The 18,376-nt window shown below is 37.2% G+C and overlaps 1 protein-coding gene across 2 annotated transcripts in view; it reads left to right on the top strand.

Annotated features, from left to right (window-relative positions):
• Positions 1-18,376, top strand: part of COL5A2 (collagen type V alpha 2 chain) — a 136,823-nt gene that overhangs the window by 87,537 nt on the left and 30,910 nt on the right. For both annotated transcript variants that reach the window (XM_026492346.4, XM_044381339.3), the window contains exons 13-26: positions 1,421-1,474; positions 4,026-4,079; positions 4,977-5,021; positions 5,576-5,629; positions 8,896-8,940; positions 10,023-10,076; positions 12,274-12,372; positions 12,708-12,752; positions 12,870-12,968; positions 14,180-14,233; positions 14,463-14,570; positions 15,653-15,706; positions 16,299-16,397; positions 17,528-17,581. In XM_026492346.4, coding sequence (XP_026348131.1) covers positions 1,421-1,474; positions 4,026-4,079; positions 4,977-5,021; positions 5,576-5,629; positions 8,896-8,940; positions 10,023-10,076; positions 12,274-12,372; positions 12,708-12,752; positions 12,870-12,968; positions 14,180-14,233; positions 14,463-14,570; positions 15,653-15,706; positions 16,299-16,397; positions 17,528-17,581 — 918 coding nt within the window. The remainder of the gene's footprint in view (positions 1-1,420; positions 1,475-4,025; positions 4,080-4,976; positions 5,022-5,575; positions 5,630-8,895; positions 8,941-10,022; positions 10,077-12,273; positions 12,373-12,707; positions 12,753-12,869; positions 12,969-14,179; positions 14,234-14,462; positions 14,571-15,652; positions 15,707-16,298; positions 16,398-17,527; positions 17,582-18,376) is intronic.

The following is an 18,376-nucleotide window of genomic DNA, read 5'->3' as shown; positions in this document are numbered from 1 at the left end:
TAAAGGAAATTCTTGAAGGAATCTTAGGGATTCCTAAGCAGGGCTGTGTAAACAGAAGAATTAGTGGAACTTTATTTGTTCAGAGAACATGGTTTGATGTGCCCTGACTGTTATAACCCCTCCTTAAAGCACTACAGAAACATTTTCCCTACAAGAGGTCACAGAGGAATGATTGCTTTGCTTTTATCTTATGAATTTCATTTACCGAGTATTTAGTACACATGTATGAAGGCAATGATGTACAGAACAGAAGATTTTGCCATTTGTCTAAGATTGTGTTAGCACAAGAGAAGTTCCTTAGGAAAGGTTTAGGAAAAGTGCTATGAGTGTTAAGAGAAATGTTAAACCATTTCTTCAGTTGTTTATTCAATAATTATTCATTAACTGCCCACTCACCAGGCACAAGGCTAAGTGCCAGGGATATGCAGATTAATAGTAATAATTGATAATAATTGATACATTGATCTACGCTATCAGTGTACTCAGTCTACTGGTGCCAGTGGTAATGGCCTTCAATTCAAAACCAAATTAATGTACACAATGAGAATAAGTGAATAATTAAGTCACTGGTTCCTTATCTATTTTAAGAGGGTATAAGGAAAAGTTGCAAGCATCATTTCAAATAGTCATACCATTTGGATTTAATTTTCTGTTTGATTTCTATTGTTTCATAATTTACTATGCTTAGGTGGAAGATGCATAAAATTAGCATAAATTAAGGAATTATTGAGTCTAGGATCCAACTTGTTCTCTCCATATTTCTTGACCAACCCTTCTGTTGGATATTTCATTTCTTCAGTTATCTTTGAAACAATCACAGATCCATAAAGCTTCTCCTGAAGATTTTACTTAAAATAAATTTTTGATCACATCTTAATGTGATCTTTCTAATCCTATTCTGCTGCCAATATTTAGTAGTTCAGGGAAAATAAAACATGTTGACATGTACAGACGTATTTATTCTTCTACCACAAGTAAAGTACAATATAGAGAAAGCGTAGTTTTCCTTAAGTTCCTTCCCTGACTTTTTTCCACATACATTGATCTAATTGATTCCGACATTGAACATGTTGACTCAGGCTTATTTTCCTGTTTTTTGTTCGTTTGGGTTTTTGTTTTATGTTGTTTAGTTTTTTGCTACTACTTATAATACAGTGTTTGAAAATGTCATCAAATCAATACCTGGCACTAATCAACGTCTTTGTGTAAGTCATGTTTCCATTCCTAACAGTGAGTTTGCTTTGCTAATTTTGATCACCTAGGTGTATTTTGACAGATTAAAGTATATTGCTCCTTTCTCTTCTTTGGTATTTTGCTTAAAAAACTATAGTATTAGATTTTTTGGGAACAAAAATTATATTAAACAATTTCCTATTCTTATTAATGACGCTCAAATGTCTTACCTATTTTTTTTTCACAGGGAGCTCGAGGGTTTCCTGGGGCTCCTGGTCTTCCAGGCCTGAAGGGTCACCGAGTAAGTTCCTTTGCAATCCTTTCAGATACTATGGCTTATTAAGTAGGGTCTTGGGAGCATTACCTTCCAAATCTTTACAATTCTATTTGTCAGTTGTCCTTAGCTGGCCATGGTCTCAGTATTCATCTGTGGTTAAAATATTCACAATACTTTTTTATATTTCCTTTGAATTTCATTTGATTCTATAAACAAATATATTTTGTGTCCTTACTATATGCTGGATACTGTACTACAGAAGAGGACACAGTGATGAACAAGAAAAATCCATAGCCTTCAGCTTCAGGCTAATGAGGGTTACAATTACTCAAAGACATAATGACTACATAGTGGAATAAGTGACATGATACTAGAGAGTGCACTAGATAATGGGAGGGGCCCAGGCAGCCTGGATCTGGAAGGCCATAGAATGCTTTTCTCTTTATAACTCAAGATAATTAATATGTAATTATTATATGTTATGTACATATATAGAATTTACATATCACTCAAAATGGAGGTAAAACCTCCATTGCAGCAGCAATGTGTGCTTGACCACACAAGGTTGAAGGGTGTGTCATGGAACCAAGAGAACTGTTTCTAGAGAGGATTCTATAAAGCCTGGTGCCCATCTAACAGTGAAGAAAATTTCCATCGGTGGTATTAAAGAAGGTACAGAGGAATATAATCTGAGAGATTACTTTAAAAGTATGGCAAGATTGAAACCATAGAAGTAATGGAAGACAGGCAGCCTGGAAAAAAGAGAGGCTTTGCTTTTGTAACTTTTAATGATCATGATACAGTTGATAAAATTGTTGTTCAGAAATACCACACTATTAATGGGCATAACTGTGAAGTGGAAAAGGTCCTTTCGAAAGAAATGCAGTCTGCTGGATCACAAAGAGGTCATGGAGGTAGATCTGGCAACTTTATGGGTCATGGAGGAAACTTTGGTGGAAGACGAGGCTATGGGGTGAAGATGGTAGGAGCAAAGGTAGTTAGGGAGGAGGTGATGGTAGATGTGATGGATTTGGGGATGATGGTAGCAACGATGGTGGTGGTCCTGGTTATAGTAGTAGAGGAGGCTATGGTGCTAGTGGACACCAAGGAGGCAGATATGGTGGAGGTGGAGGATATGATGGTTTCAATGAAGGAAGAAATCTTGGAGGTAACTATGGCGATGGTGGGAGCCATAATGATTTTGGAAATTATAGTGGACAACAGCAATCAAATTATGGACCAATGAAGGGGAACAGTTTTGGTGGCAGAAGCTCGGGCAGTCCCTATTGTGGTGGTTATGGATCTGGCAGTAGAAGTGGTGGATATGGTAGCAGGAGGTTCTAAAAAAAACTGAGAAGAAAAGGCTATAGTTGTTAGCAGGAGAGAGAGTGAGCAGTTGTCAGGAAAGCTGCAGGTTACTTTGAGACAGTCATCCCAAATGCATTAGAGGAACTGTAGAACTCTGCCACAGAAGGAACAGTGATTCATTGTCAGAGAAGTTACTGCAGCTTCAACAGGAAACCCTTCTTGCTCAGGGCTGTCATCGCCCCAGTTTGCAAACAGTGTAGCTATTGATTAATGCAGTGTGGTGTCAATTGGATGAGGTCTTTTATCTGTTATAGCTTTTTCTTTTTTGTTTCATTATATCAGGTATGTTGCCTGTAAATTGTGGTCGTGGTGCCAGGAATAAAACGTTAAGAGATTTTTAACTTTTCAATGTTTGTGTCATTCAGTTTTTCTACATTGTAGTACAGAAACTTTAACAAAATGCAGTTTGAAGCTGTTTCCTTGTGAGTTAACAAGTAAAGAAGATTGCTGTTAATTACTATTTTGTGTGAATTTTGCTATAGTTAGCTGTACAGAAACACTTGCTGACTTGCAGTTTAAGGGGAATCTATTCTCTGCATTTCCAAACCATGAAATGAATGGGCTCTGACATGTGGAGAAAATAGGTATTTGTATGTTTGCTATATGTTTTAGATAAATAAAATCGGGTATTTGGATTAGCATATTTGTGAATTTAATAGCATTAAGGTTTACCCTCAGATGAAAAAAGATCTCAAAATTCCGGAAAAAAAAAAAAAAAAAAGAAATTTCATATCTATCTATCTATCTATCTATCATCTATCAGAAAGCATGGCTGATATTTGATAAGTATATACTGGCTGGCTTCTGTTTGGAGTAGTTGAGCTTCTGATTAGAATGCTTGCTGCTGTACTAGTTATTAATTATTCTGAATGTCATGCCTAGCTATAATCCATATTCTATAACTGTATAAACTCCACAATTACTTGTCTTCTCTAAAACCACTATAGGTTTTTCATTTGTAGCTATAGATTAAATTTCTGTGAAGTCACAAAAATCTGAAAAGTGAGAACATTGCAAATTAAGAATGCTATTTTAATTTTCTTTGAATAGGCTTTCAAAAAATGTTGAGAATTTGGAAACATTCTGGGTAACAACTTTAAATATCTGTTTTTATAAGGCACTTTCTGTGAGCTTATTTTTGGTTCTTCTTTTACACATCTGAGAATTAAAAAAGCAGAAAAATACAAATTTATATTTTTCTCCTTAGGGACACAAAGGTCTTGAAGGCCCTAAAGGTGAAGTAGGAGCAACTGGTTCCAAGGTAACTGTATAAAACCTAAATCTAACCTCACCGTTGCATTTCTGGTTTGCTTCAAGTGCCTACCAACTTTTCAGAACCCCCTTAACTTTTGGAGGAAAGAGGAGTATGAAAAAGAGATAGCTGAGTAGATAAATATAATTTTTCGTAGATGAGTGGCAATAGATTTGGCAGGATACATGACATGGCTTAACTTTGCCACCAAGAATAGGCATCATGGCACTGGGTTTCTGCCAGTGTAGGATGGGTGTTTTCCTTACATGAAGATGGTACTATGAATTCACCCTCTAAAACACATTCACTCTTTTTTCTTCTTCAAAAATATCTGAGAGGTTTAGGTAGTTTTTTAGCTCTATTATTTAGTACCTTTTTGATTCCAGGCCTTCTGGCCATTGTTTCTTCCCAAGATTGTTTATGTTTCAGGAGAGAGAGAGAGACCATAATTTAGTGGGAAGCATCATGTGAGATATGTGTGTGTGTGTGTGTGTGTGTGTGTGTGTGTGTGTATACATTGGCTTTATTTTATTTTTAAACTTCCTATAATAGATCTTAAAGGAATGTTAGTTTTAGCTTTGTAAAGTTTTACTTGAGCTAAAGTATTATCATTCATAAACATATAACTACTTTTTTGATACTAATTAATGTGAACAGATGTGATAGTTTCATCAATCTTGTTTACATCCTCACTTTTATTTTATACTTTTTTTATATACTTTTTTTATAGCCATTGCATTTTGAGAAAAAGTAAAACAACAGAATTTTGAGGTCCTTCATTTCAAGTATGCCTTTCAAATGCTCAGTTTGAAAATATACTTTTAAAATGACACACACATGGAAACAGTGATGTGAATATCAGCTGTAGGCTTTTCATACTATAATGTAATCTCATTTTTGCTTTAGGGTGAAGCTGGCCCTACTGGTCCAATGGGTGCCATGGGTCCACTGGTATGTATCAATTTAATTCTTTGGGTTTGTTTTGTTTAGGTTTGGTGTTGTTCTTGTGTGGATTTTTTTCTTCTTTCTTTTCTTTTCTTTCTTTCTTTTTTTTTTTTGCTTTTTAGACTATATTAAGAGAATGTTTAAATGAAAAACAAAATGACATGGAGAAAATATATTAGCTGATGAAGTAATCTTGATTACCAGCTGACAGATAAGCACATCCAGAGAACTGCACCCCTTGGATAGAAAAGGCTTTTTGCATTTCATGGTTTTTCTTAACCATTGAATGCTCTTATTCTTTTTCTATAGTTAGTGTTCAAATCAGGATTATTGTATATTTAGCCCATTATAGCTACATTAAGTGAAATCTATTTAGGTAAGAGGCGGTAGGTTATGAATCCGCACAAGTGGAGGTTTTTTTCAAACACAAAGTTGCCCCTAGAAATACTATTGTTTGGTGGTCAATTATATTGAGTCTCAATTGAATTGAGTGATGTAGTCAAACTACCTTAGAATTCGAAGAAGATGCTTCAAAGGTGTTTTTTCTCTCTCGTCTGTAGGGTCCAAGGGGAATGCCAGGAGAAAGAGGGAGGCTTGGGCCACAGGGGGCTCCTGTAAGTATGTGTATTTCAACTCTCTCAAATGAACTGAATATGTTTTTTAAACGAGAATATAGTACTGGTTGCCTACTTTTTAATTTTTCACTTTTTATCTTTGCTTTTTACTTTGAAATAAATCTATGTTTACAGAAAAGTTGCAAAGATAGTATAGAGAGTTCCTGTGCACCTTTCATCTAGCTTCTGTTAATGTTAACGTCTTATATAACCACAGTACATTTGTTGCCTACTTATATTAATACCAAAGTTAAGAAAATTATAAAAACCTATAGCAGCATGGAATATAGTTCATGGAAAAAAATATAAAATTTGGAATAGTAATAAAATTATGATAATAGGTACTTTTTATTAAGCAGTTATTATATGCCAAGCATTCGTCCATGCTTTATTTCATATTCATCACCATCCTAAAAGGTAAGTACTATGAGTGTACCCTGTTTAAAGAGCTGAGTTTCCTGATCATCTGTCTTTGATTTATTTTATTATTTATTTTACACTTTTTTTGTTTATTCATGATAGAGAGAGTGTGAGCAAGAGCAGAAGCAGAGGAGAGGGGCAGAGGGAGAGGGAGAAGCAAGCGCCCCGATGAGCAGGGAGCCCTACTTGGGGCTCGAACCCAGGATCCTGAGATCTGACCTGAACCAAGGGCAGATGCTTGACCTACTGAGCCACCCAAGCACCCCTGTCTTTGTTGTATTTTAAATGTATAGATTGAGAAATGCCCTTGCTGTCTGCCTATGTACCTTGAACCTAGCTAGGTAGGGGGCATATTCAGTTGATTCTCTTCACAGCTCCCTAAAGGTTAGGCTATACTTGCTAATATTTCAACCTTGCAGTTCATTGTATTGCACCTGCTTTAATTTGGACAATTAAGGACTGTACCTAGCCTCTATCATTATGAGATCTTATCATCCCCATTAGTATTAGGAATCCCAGGTTTACAACATCCCCTACTATTACCCCTTGCTATAGAAGACAACCACCTTCGAGTTTCTCTATAGTACCAAAGTCAGGGCCTTGATTGGGGAGAAGTGAGACCCTCTCAATAGGCCCTTGCTTATCCCGTTGAAGATAAAGTGTCCTCTGGAAATGCAGAAAATACTGTAGAGTATAGTCAGCTGTTGCTTATCCATCCTTATACGGTATATCCAATCTCTTATGTTCACTTCTCTGTGCTCTATTCTACTATCTGCCAAGGCAGTTCTGGCATTTCTACCTCCCTGAGTGTGGGCCATCCCTCTAAGTTTCTAAGAACCATCTCCCATATTAACACCATTTTTCAGAGTCTTTATCAGAGTGTTAAATGTGTATCATGGGAGCGTATTTCTGTACTATTAAAGTTCTCCACCTTATGTCCTTTCCCTCACTATGTAGTACCCTCAGGACCTACTCCCACACATTCTCTTTTGGATTCTGCCTCTCTGTGATGTAAGGACTCATAGCTCCTTTGGTGTGTATCTTCCCTCTGTTATCAGAAGCAGCTTTTCCAGGGCGCCTGGGTGGCGCAGTTGTTGAGCGTCTGCCTTTGGCTCAGGGCGTGATCCCAGCATCCTGGGATTGAGCCCCACATCAGGCTCCTCTGCTAAGAGCCAGCTTCTTCCTCTCCCACTCCCCCTGCTTGTGTTCTCTCTCTCGCTGGCTGTCTCTCTCTGTCAAATAAATAAATAAAATATTAAAAAAAAAAGCAGCTTTTCCTCAGCTCAGTTAGTTTGTGACTTGAGGCTAAGTATTGATCTGGTGGCTGAGCAGCAGGAACAGGTGGTGGTGGTGGCAGCATATGTTGTCTGGTAAAGTTGAGGCTTCCGCATTATCTTTAAGCAAGGAAGAAAAACCTGTTAATGGTGGGAATGGTGGGAATTTCTACAGGCCCACAGACTTCAGAGTTGAGATTTCAAAGTTCTTAAGCTATCCCAGTACCAAACTTCATTCCTCCTAATCAAGAGCCCTGACCATAGGGCATACCAGACTTTCTATGTTTTAGAATTCAACCTTCTCAAGAGCTCTTGAAGCTTTATCAAGACCTGGGCCCAATCTTCAGCTTTTTCTTCCCTCTGATTGTGGAAGATGACAATATTTTACAGCACTTCCAAGGAGTCTCATATTGACGATAAATCACCATTAGCCTCTCGTTGTCTTTCTCCAATGTATTCATTCAACAAGATCTATGCAATTCCGTTAATTTTATAATTGCTACTTCGTCGAATCCTTTGCAAGTGCCTGAGCTATTGTACCCATAGCCCTTTCTCTTACACTTGTGCCCTATCTCAGTTTGCCACTGGAGACAATATTTATTGCTGCATCACCACAGGATGTCAAGAGTGAGTCATACTTCATCTATCACGAGCTGGTCAGTGAGGAATCCAGCTTTAAATTTCCATTTTCGAGTCTGCTTTCTTGTACTTCTCCTGGCACCAATGGTATTAGGGTGTCAGGTCAAGTTTCCTAGGAAACAGCATCAAAGCAAAGACGTGTGCAGGAAATTTATTGGGGAGTGCTCTCAAGCTACATTTGTGAAGAAATGAATAAAAAGCAGGGTGTGACACAGGGAGAATTTAAGCTGGATTACGATTACAACAAAGACCCCAGTCTCCATGAGTCCTCAGTTCCATGAGAACTATGGGGTTGGGATGGCTCGTCAGACTCGTCTTGAATGGGGGTGGGGGGCAATCCTTTGTTCTACTGCACTGACCTTGGAAGAGGCATAACCTCGGGAGTGCTAACTCTTTAGCTGAGGGCAGTTCATGGGGGGGTCTTAACTATACCCTATCAGCTTATGGCACTTTCAGCAGTGGTAGAATGATTACTTAGTGCTGAAGGAAGATCGAGATGGACACCAGAGCGCTCACTACTACTTCATTTCCTCTGTGTGTGTACTTTATTTTGTTGTTGTTGTTTTTCCAAGGAGCACATTCCCCCTCTGAGTTAATCTATTAGAAAGACTGAAGTGTACACAATTTCATTGTCTTTGAGCTCATTTGATTGAAAATCATACATTCAGATAAAAAGGATCAGTTTAATCAGTTCCGTTTTTTCAATCTTGCTTTTTCTTTGTTATTGTTGTAAGGATGGAAGTGTTTATTACTACCTTATCAGCGTCGTACAAAAATGTATTTTTATTGCTGTTGACCCAGTTGAGGTTGTTGTCGGTTAACTATAATATTTGTTCTTCAGTTTTTAACATGGGAATTTTTATAAAGCAAATGAATTATGAGCAAATACTGTAGCAAATGTAATTTTATCTTGTCTCTTTTGCTCCTAATTAGGGACAACGAGGTACACACGGTATGCCTGGAAAACCTGGGCCCATGGTGAGTTGTACTACTTTCGTATTCATTCATTTATTGTTCCATTTGCACATTTGTTAACATTTACAGAGCACTCACTGTGTCCCAGACACTTGGAATAAAAAAGTGGTAAACACATAGTACTTATCTTTGGAAACTGCCTTGTCTATCAAGGAAGAGAGATATATCCATTAATATTGTAGCGTAATGCTGTTGCTAAGTGCTATGCTGTAGAGTGTAATTTGAGGTTCAAGTATGGAAACCTACCTGTACCCATACCTATAGGGAGATACAGATAGATATCAAGGAAGACTTAAAGAGGAGCGACTTTCAAGCTAAGTCTTGAAAGATGAGTATATAAAATGAGCAAGAATATAGCATGGTCTATAGGATGGATAGATGAAAAAAACATGATAAGCTCAGGAAACTATGAGGAGGGTAAATCAGATTTGAAATTATTTGCCCTTAGGATCTTTCCTGCCTTGTTCTTCATAAAAAAGAAAACAAAAAGATAAGAAGAAGAAATAAGTATAATTTAAAAGGGATTTTATTACTGCAAAACGGATGGAATTACAACACAATCCTCAAAGAAGAATCAGGATAACCTGGAATGGAATTTCTTTTATACTCACTCATTTCCTTTAAATCCGGCCTTTGAATCAGTGATTTAAACTCTATGTACGCCTTCCCAAATATAGAATAGTGACAAGCGTGAAGAAAATCAAATTCTTAAGCATCATTTTTATAAAGTGCAGTCCTGGATTTTGGTACAAAACATAACTTTCTAAAGATTGTATTACTTCGTTAACACAAAGAAAGTACATTTCTCAAGAAACAATTGTTTCAAACAATTTATGTTTGTGACTGACTTATGCTCTAATACACAACAACAAATGCTTAATACACCTGGACATGGCTTTTAGCACTATTCCATATCAATATTGGAAGGTACTTATAATAAAATGACATTATCTTTGTGATTTGAAACTACCAAGTGGATTATTCTTATGCATCAAAATACAGAATATTGTCAAAGAATGAAAAATGACTCAATTAGATATTGATTAAAAAACATGTCTGATCACTTTTCTGATTTCTTTTAATAGGGTCCTCTTGGAATACCTGGATCATCCGGTTTTCCAGGAAATCCTGGGATGAAGGTAAAATGTTAATATATTTAGCTCTTGATTACAAGAATTACTTGACTATGTGAATCCCAAAGTGAAGAATGGCATTTCATTAATTGTATGGAGGTTGCTTAACTAAGGAAAAAGCCTAGAGCATTCTCAGTGTCTATTGTGGTAGGGAAAAAAATAACTTTAAAAAATTTTTAAATGAGATTACTAAACACTATGTAATTAAAAGAGGATTACTGATAATCATACAATTGTAATATCAAAGAATCTGTTGCGTTAGAACTCCTGGACAATTGTAACAGCTGCAAGGAATAAGAACTTAATCTGAATTGGAACTCTGTTCTTGGATACAGTGCCTGGCGGTAATAAATGGCAGAATGTTCTAAACAATAGGAGGTTAAAATAAATCAGAGGTTGTCAAAAGGCTGTTCTCTCACACAATGCTGGCTTTCACTCCTCCCCCTGCCCCTACCATTTACACAACCCATTAAAGGAATAGGCAGGGAGGCTATTTGGCTTTCCACACAGGAATGGATTAAAGTATTCTGTTGGGATGATTTACATTTGTAGGGAGTCACAATTTGTTCTTTCCGTATTTTGGATGATAAATTCAAGTATTATAGTAGGAGGTCGTTAAGGTTATATTAGCTATATTAGTGAATACATTCAGAACACTGCTCTCAAATTTTGAACGACACAATACATTTGACGGCCCCTCAAACCTAGTTTCCCCTTGGCAATAATTTTCTTCATCTCAAAGAAGGGATTTACTCACAAGATGGTGCTGTACAAAAATGACTGTGGCCATGGCACTCACCTCACTTCTCTCAGTCATGTCTTCTCATGGAATTTCGCTGAAGGTTAAACGATGCTGTCAATCTAGATCCAGGCTTCCTGTGAGTGCTACTCAAGTGGGCTTTGAACTGTTATTTGAAACAAACAACAACAACAAAGTCCATAGCTGACATTTCAAATACTCTGAAATGTGAGCGTCATCAAGTCAAATTATTCTTCAGGCTGTCTCTAATACTGTCTTTAAACTCTGTGCTGCAGAGATGTGGCTGCTTTAAAATAACGCCTTAAGTCATTTCACTAACCGGTCCTTCATTCACTGAGCACTCACTGTGCACTTGAGTTCCCCTCTGTTTCTGATCTGCTCCCCAAAGTCCTAATCCTGCTGCTACTGACTCTGGCCATGAAGGCCCTTTCTCCCTGTGTTCCCTGATTAAAATATGGAAAATCCCTTCCCCCTTCATGTGAGACCCTCTACTCTCAAACTGAGCTCTGGCCAGAGAATTAAGGATAGAATACTCGCAATGCCCAGAACTAAGACTTAGCAGAAAGTGGTTTCTACTCCTGTGGCATCTAGCTAAGACCTCATTCGAATCGCAGTTTGTGTAACAGTTCACTCTGCATACCTTCTTCTCCTCCTGGGATTTTCTAGCACTGACTGTTGGCTACTGAAAACTGCTTAAAAAGTCAAAGACTTGGCGAAACTATTTTTCTCAGAAATTGTTTGCCTGCCCTATCCCCACCCCCCCCAAACATAAAATTCCCAGATCTTTGTTTTTGGCCAGGACTCTGCTATACCTGTTAAATCCTTCCATGGTCTCTGTTTTTCCAGATGAAGAATAAACTTCCACATCCAGTTCTTTGCATTTCAAGGATTCAATGGGAATTTTCCATGTTTTATTGGCACTAATGAACACTCTAAGGCTTAGAATTTTAGTTCTAAAATTCCAGGTCTTGGTCCCTCTAGGATTAGATCTGTGTAGGGACCTAATATGTTGTATAAAATACAAAAACCCACTTAGGTTTAAATTTTGGATAAATAAAAATTTTTAGTATAGATGTAGCCTAAATATTGCCTGGGACAAACTTATACTTAAATTATTTGTTATTTATCTGAATTAAAACTTAACTAGGCATCTGTACTTTTATTCACTATCTGGAGCGCTCTCTTGGGTTGAAATAAGAGTAGCTATCAGGTTACCTTGACCACTTGGCTGTTAATGCTATGGACATCATCACTCTCAAGGGGGTAGGAAAGTGAGCCCGCTCCTTAAGCTAGGTTAGGCACACATCCCTTGTAAACCAGTTTGTGCTCGTGACCCCTTTAAATACTTGAGTATGAAATGTAAAGCTCCAAATAAGCAATGAACTTTGAACCACACCACATTTAAATTTTTCTTAAATTAACATTTCTTTTGTACCCCATTAGGGAGAAGCAGGTCCCACTGGAGCAAGAGGCCCCGAAGGTCCCCAAGGACAAAGAGGTGAAACTGGGCCACCAGGTCCAGTTGGCTCTCAAGGTCTTCCTGTAAGTTCCTAGTACATTTGAGAATGATATTCTTAACAGAAAGCTTGACACCTTTTGTAACATCAGAACGAAGGCAATCTATTTTAATATATCTTCTTTGAATTCTGAATGAGTGTTTGCAACTGATTTAAAATAAAAACACATTTCTCTTGTCAACTCTGCAAAATTTTATCTATTTTATGGAAAAGGGAATTAGTTATAAAAGTGAGTTTTATAATGTAATGGTGGTTGATTTTTTACAATACTTTTCTGCCTTCTTTTGGAATATGGGTGGACATCCAAAGACCACCCTAGATATGGCTTAATGTCTTATAAACTTTTCATGTATCTTTTAGGGTGCAGTAGGAACTGATGGGACACCTGGTGCCAAAGGCCCAACGGTAAGTAACTAACTGCTTTTATGCCACGTGAAGCTCAAATGGACATAATCCTTTGGATGTTGACCATAGACTTCTACACAGGTCTCTGCTCATCATGTCACTCTTTCACTCTGCTAGGGCTCTCCTGGTACCTCTGGTCCTCCTGGCTTAGCAGGGCCCCCTGGATCTCCAGGACCTCAGGGTAGCACAGGACCTCCAGGAATTCGAGGCCAACCGGTAAAGTCCTTTAAAATAACTATCATCTGTTAGTATAATCCAACTAAGATCACCAAGAAAAATAGTATTCACTGAGATGCAATGAAACACAGATAATGTGACTTATCTGAATAAGCCAGCTGAAGATAGGAATCTTTGTAAAGTGGAAGCCAAATGTTAATGTACAGTTTAGGGATTTAAATTCAAAGGGGAACGTTGCTGCATTGTGTTGGATTTTAGTGGGTTTTCTATTTAAAATAATAAGGTCGTGACTTTATGGTCTACCTCATAGAACTTTCTGAGTAGTTGAATAATAACCATTATGGAAATATGTTTGCAAGCCAATGTGAAGAAATGTGGAGGTTATAATGACAGTTTGGTAAAAAATAGGTTTAACAGCCATTTCTTGAGTTATCTTGAAGTGTGATCCCACCATATTATTCATGTTGAGGAAATTTTCATATTTTGTGGAATTATTTATTAGAAAAAATGTTATGATAAGCCCATAAGAAATAAACACATTGAGAATTTGGGCTTATATATTTTAACTTGATATGTAAAAATTAAAACTTTCTTAGTCTTACCTAAAATAAATACTTTGAATTCTGTTCCAACTAACTTAGTTATGCTAATAAATCCTTTTGAATGCTGGTGACAGATTTATTAAAACATGAGTGTTGCTGATATTTTACATTCGATTTTATCATGTTCTCAATTTAGCAGTCTGTTTCCAACAAGTTTAACTGGTATTTAAAGACACATATACATGAAACCTCAGAATGCTGCAAAGATGAAATGCCCTATTTGAAGTTGTCAAACTGTCAATAAGGAGAACATAAATATAAAATTATTTTGATTCTGCGTAAATAAGTCTATTTTCTAAAATAAACCTGAAATAGATTTATCTGTAGAAGTTGTCATTGTTAATTCTAATTTTAATTAGCAAATTGGAATAACTGAATAATTCTAATTTTTCTGGTATGCATGATAAAACAAACAAGATTTTAAAAATAAGTCTCTTGAAGACCACTGTAAAATAGACAAACTGCTACCTAATTATACTAGATTTTATAAAATTTCACATACATTCTACAAGACTTGCAAATTAAAAAAAAATGATAATACAGACTCAGCTGCAGAAAGTTTTCAAGGCTCATTTACTATAATTAATTAAAGCAGGTTGGACTGGCTCAATATCTTGGTTCTTATAACTATTCATACTTTTATTTTAGGGTGATCCAGGAGTTCCCGGTTTCAAAGGAGAAGCTGGTCCAAAAGGGGAACCAGTAAGGCTTCATTTGTTTTGTTTAAATGATAAGAAAAGCATGAATATTGTCCAGGGGTGCACAGGTCAAAATGCTCAAGGGTTTCAAATAATAACAATGAGAAATATACCTTTGGATGAAACAGTTTAATATAGCTTCAAATTTGTAACTGATTTCATTAAATGAGCTTTTGACTATAACTCCCTTGTAGTATGACTCCTTCTGGTAACTGTCCTTCTGTTTTTAATAGGGGCCACATGGTATTCAGGGTCCAATAGGCCCAGCTGGTGAAGAAGGCAAAAGAGGTCCCCGAGGTGATCCAGGAACAGTCGGTCCTCCAGGCCCAATGGGAGAAAGGGTAAAATTTGAAGAATAAAATAAATTCTTAGAGTTGTGGGAATTACATGGGTATGTTTTGGGATAGTAAGGAAAGCTAGAGCAGTTAAAAGAAGTGCTTGCAAGTGCATTGCATGGTTCAGTATCATTGTGAATTCAGGGAGCCAACTGTTTAATTATTGCTCATTCATTCATTCATTCATTCAACTATTACTGATTGAATAACTATGCTCCGCCTGTTCGATACATCGATATATTGATATATAGTTGATATATTGGTACTGAGTGAAAAAGAAGGCTGTGCTCCCAGCCTTCATGTGGGGGCTAGTAAACAATAGCTTGTTCTAGTGGGGAGGTAAATAATAAACAAGTCAACAGTCAAACAAAAATATAATTATACATTTTAATAAGTGCTGTGCACACTTAGGAAATAACAGGTGATGCGGTAGAGAATAACGTTGAGTATATGACAGTAGTGTGACATTAGATTAGGTGGTTAGGAAACAGGACTCTTTGGGAAGATGGCATTTTAGCTGACATCAGAAGATGAGGATGAGTCAGCAAGAAAATTTGGGAGAAAGAATGTTGTCAGCAGAGGAAACAGGAAATTCAAAGCCCAGGTGGCCAGGAGGGTTGGTGATTTTAGAGATTAGAAGAGGTTGCTGTGGCTGGGGTATAAATAGGTCTGAAAGGGACAACAACATTATCACCTTACATTTGTAGAGACTTTCAGAGAATGCAATGTTCATCACATGGAAGACAACTGCAAATACATGTTATCATTGACATTTTGATCCTGGTAGATGGTGCCGGTCCTTTGCTGCTCATATCTAAATATCTGTTTTTCTCTATGTTTAATTTTACAATGAATTGTCAGTATAGTTCTTAATTTGAATAATTTTTGGCTCAGTACTTATATATTCTCCAAAGTTTAAAATTCCTTCCACGTACTTAGGTGTTTTTTCCCCCTTATACTTATCTATTGCCATGTTGGCTTGATCACGGCTCCTAAAACTTTATAATACTAAAAATAAAAATTACCCACTCATTATACATTTCAAGAACATCAACAACAATTAAGAATCACGTTTTGGTCATTTGTAGGGTGCTCCTGGCAATCGTGGTTTTCCGGGCTCTGATGGTTTACCTGGACCAAAGGTGAGGTTATCCCATCAATGTCTACACTCACGTGGCTGGTGCTCCAAAAAATGCCATTGTCTAGAATAGCGATCTAGCTTCGGTCCACATGGGTACAGATCCAGAAACGAGTCAGACACAGATGTCGAGCCTAACGTCAAATCCCTCTTGCGCAGTTTCTTTGTTATAGAGGGCTAGAGGAGAAGGATGATGGTTGGAAGTATGAAGGAGTTTGTTTTCAGACTTTCTAGGGACGGTGCTGAGAAGAAAAGATAATACACCTTTCCTTTAGCTAATATATAGACTTTCCTTTAGAAATTTAGACTCTAAAATTTTGGTGTTTTTTCCCAAATCTAGATTATCGGAGTGATAATCAAAACATAATGTTCATTAGCTAATGATGAAAAACCACTCTTCTTTAAAAAAAGGCAAATGAGAACAGAATATGTAGTGACACTTTTTAAAACTTTGTAACTACCTGACAAGGTGTTTGTATGGTGTACTAGTGCTTTGATTTGTAAAACATAAATTTTGCATTTCTTAGCTTTTATTTTCCTGCACTGTTTCTTTTTTCTTTTTTTTTTCTGACACATTCTGCTTTGCATTGAAACAGGGGGCTCAAGGAGAGAGGGGTCCTGTGGGTTCTTCGGGACCTAAAGGAGGTCAGGGGGACCCAGGACGGCCAGGTGAACCTGGGCTGCCAGGTGCTCGGGTAAGAACAAAGCTGTTTGCTACATCAACCCAAGAGAACTGCTCCTGAGAACCTAGGGAAAAGGATTTTTTAATTGAACTAGTCTTGACAAGTGGGAGCATTTCTTTGTTTTTACAATTTGACCTGATTCAGTATTTTCAAAATACTGGTTTTATTTTTATCATGTATAGAAAATACTGTCATTTCTAGTCTCCCATTCTCAAAGGAGTATACATTAATAGCTTTGCATTTGACATGAAAGAAAATGCGTTTTTCAATATTTATTTTTTCTTTACTTGCTAACAAGTAACTTACTTGGCTTTTGGCAGAGAGAATTCCTGATAAATTTCCTTTTGACCAAATGTCACTTGTAAATTCATTTGGACTGTGGAATTCCTCTTATATTCAGTTGTCAACAATGTTCCTGAAAGAGAAAGGAATTATACAAAAAGTTGTTGGATGGAAATATACATTTGACTCCACATAATCTTGAACCCAGTGTTAAGTATACGAGTCAAAGTCTATTATAGCCCCTCCTCCTTCTTTGCAGGGAAACTGACATTTTCTTAGAAATTCTTTCCTAGATACCTGATAATGTTAGAATGCTAGCTAAATGAGCAGTCAGCATCACTTAGAGTAAAAAAGACCCCTGAGTGTAAGACCACATTTGGACTGGAGGACTACGAATTATAAAAACCCGGTGGGAGGCCTAGCTTTGGGTGTCCTGAGTTTGGAGTAACTAGTAACATTCACCTTGCCTGGATCAATATGCTACATTCAAGGTGCTGTTACAAATACTGGTTACATGAGGTTTCTAAGCCGGAGCGGCTCCTGTGCCACCATGTAGACTCATTTCCTCGCACGTGACCTCTCCACTGCGGGAGGCTGTGCTGGGAGGGCTCCCCTCAGTGAAGAGTCCCATGTGGTGCTGCCCGTTGGTGCGCTGTGTTTTCTGCCCTGCATCCTTCCCAAGCCAGGCTGGCCGAGGCCCATGATTGGCCTGTGAGTTTGTCTACAGGAGCCTAAGGCCATCGAGAGTGGGCATTGCGAAGCGGAAGAGGATCCTTTTAACACAGTGCTACTTTTAGTCTCTAGAATCTTTACTTCAGTTGCAAGTCAGCAACAAAATAACAATGGCTTTTAATTTGCAGGGTCTGACAGGAAATCCTGGTGTTCAAGGTCCTGAAGGAAAACTTGGGCCTTTGGTAAGTAATTTACACAAATTGCCTTAGGGCGCCTGGGTGGCTCAGTTGTTTAAGCATCCAACTCTTGATCTCAGCTCAGGTTTTGATTTCAGGGTCATGAGTTCAAGCCCCATGTGGAGCCTACTTAAAATAAATAAACAAAAGTCCGCAACCGTTAATATTTCTCACTAGACCTACAACTTAAATGAGAAGACATTTATTTGAGGTTAATGTTTCTAATCAGGTGGATGCTGATGATATATATACGTTTAAAGTGCTGAAGCAAACTCATAGGATCTTCATATCTTAAAATTCACCAAAAATGGATCAAATTTAATTGATACAAGTGTTTGAGATTGAAATTGCTTCTCTGACATCAGTGGAAGAAGTTGAAATTATGTATTCTTCCAGTATTGGTCAAATTTGTCTAGTAGACACATTCTCATTTCTTGATATCCTCCCAATTGTATAGGTTTAGGAGATAGGTAGATATGACTTTTGAGAGCTCATATATTCTGGGCCCTTCCTTTAGGACAAAAATGTGAAATAGAAGTACCAAATTTTCATTATTGCAAGCTAGAGTAAATTACAAAAGAAAGAAAAATTTTCCCTATGAATATGAGAGTGTAAGGAGTTGTGAAGATGAGGTTTGTGTATAGAAAAAGAGTGAAATCTCTGTTCTAAATACTCACAATACTTCAGCAGTTTTATTTTAAACACTCAACTATTCTGATTCACTAAGTAAAAGGTGAAGGATAATTTAAAACTTACATAATTTTTATAAGTAAGGAAAGACAAGTGATGATTTGGGCAATG

The sequence above is a fragment of the Ursus arctos genome, unplaced genomic scaffold (assembly GCF_023065955.2).
Source record: "Ursus arctos isolate Adak ecotype North America unplaced genomic scaffold, UrsArc2.0 scaffold_1, whole genome shotgun sequence".
Classification (NCBI taxonomy): Eukaryota; Metazoa; Chordata; class Mammalia; order Carnivora; family Ursidae; genus Ursus; species Ursus arctos.
Note: the sequence above shows the minus strand (reverse complement) of the source record. Positions and strands in the feature narration are given on the sequence as shown.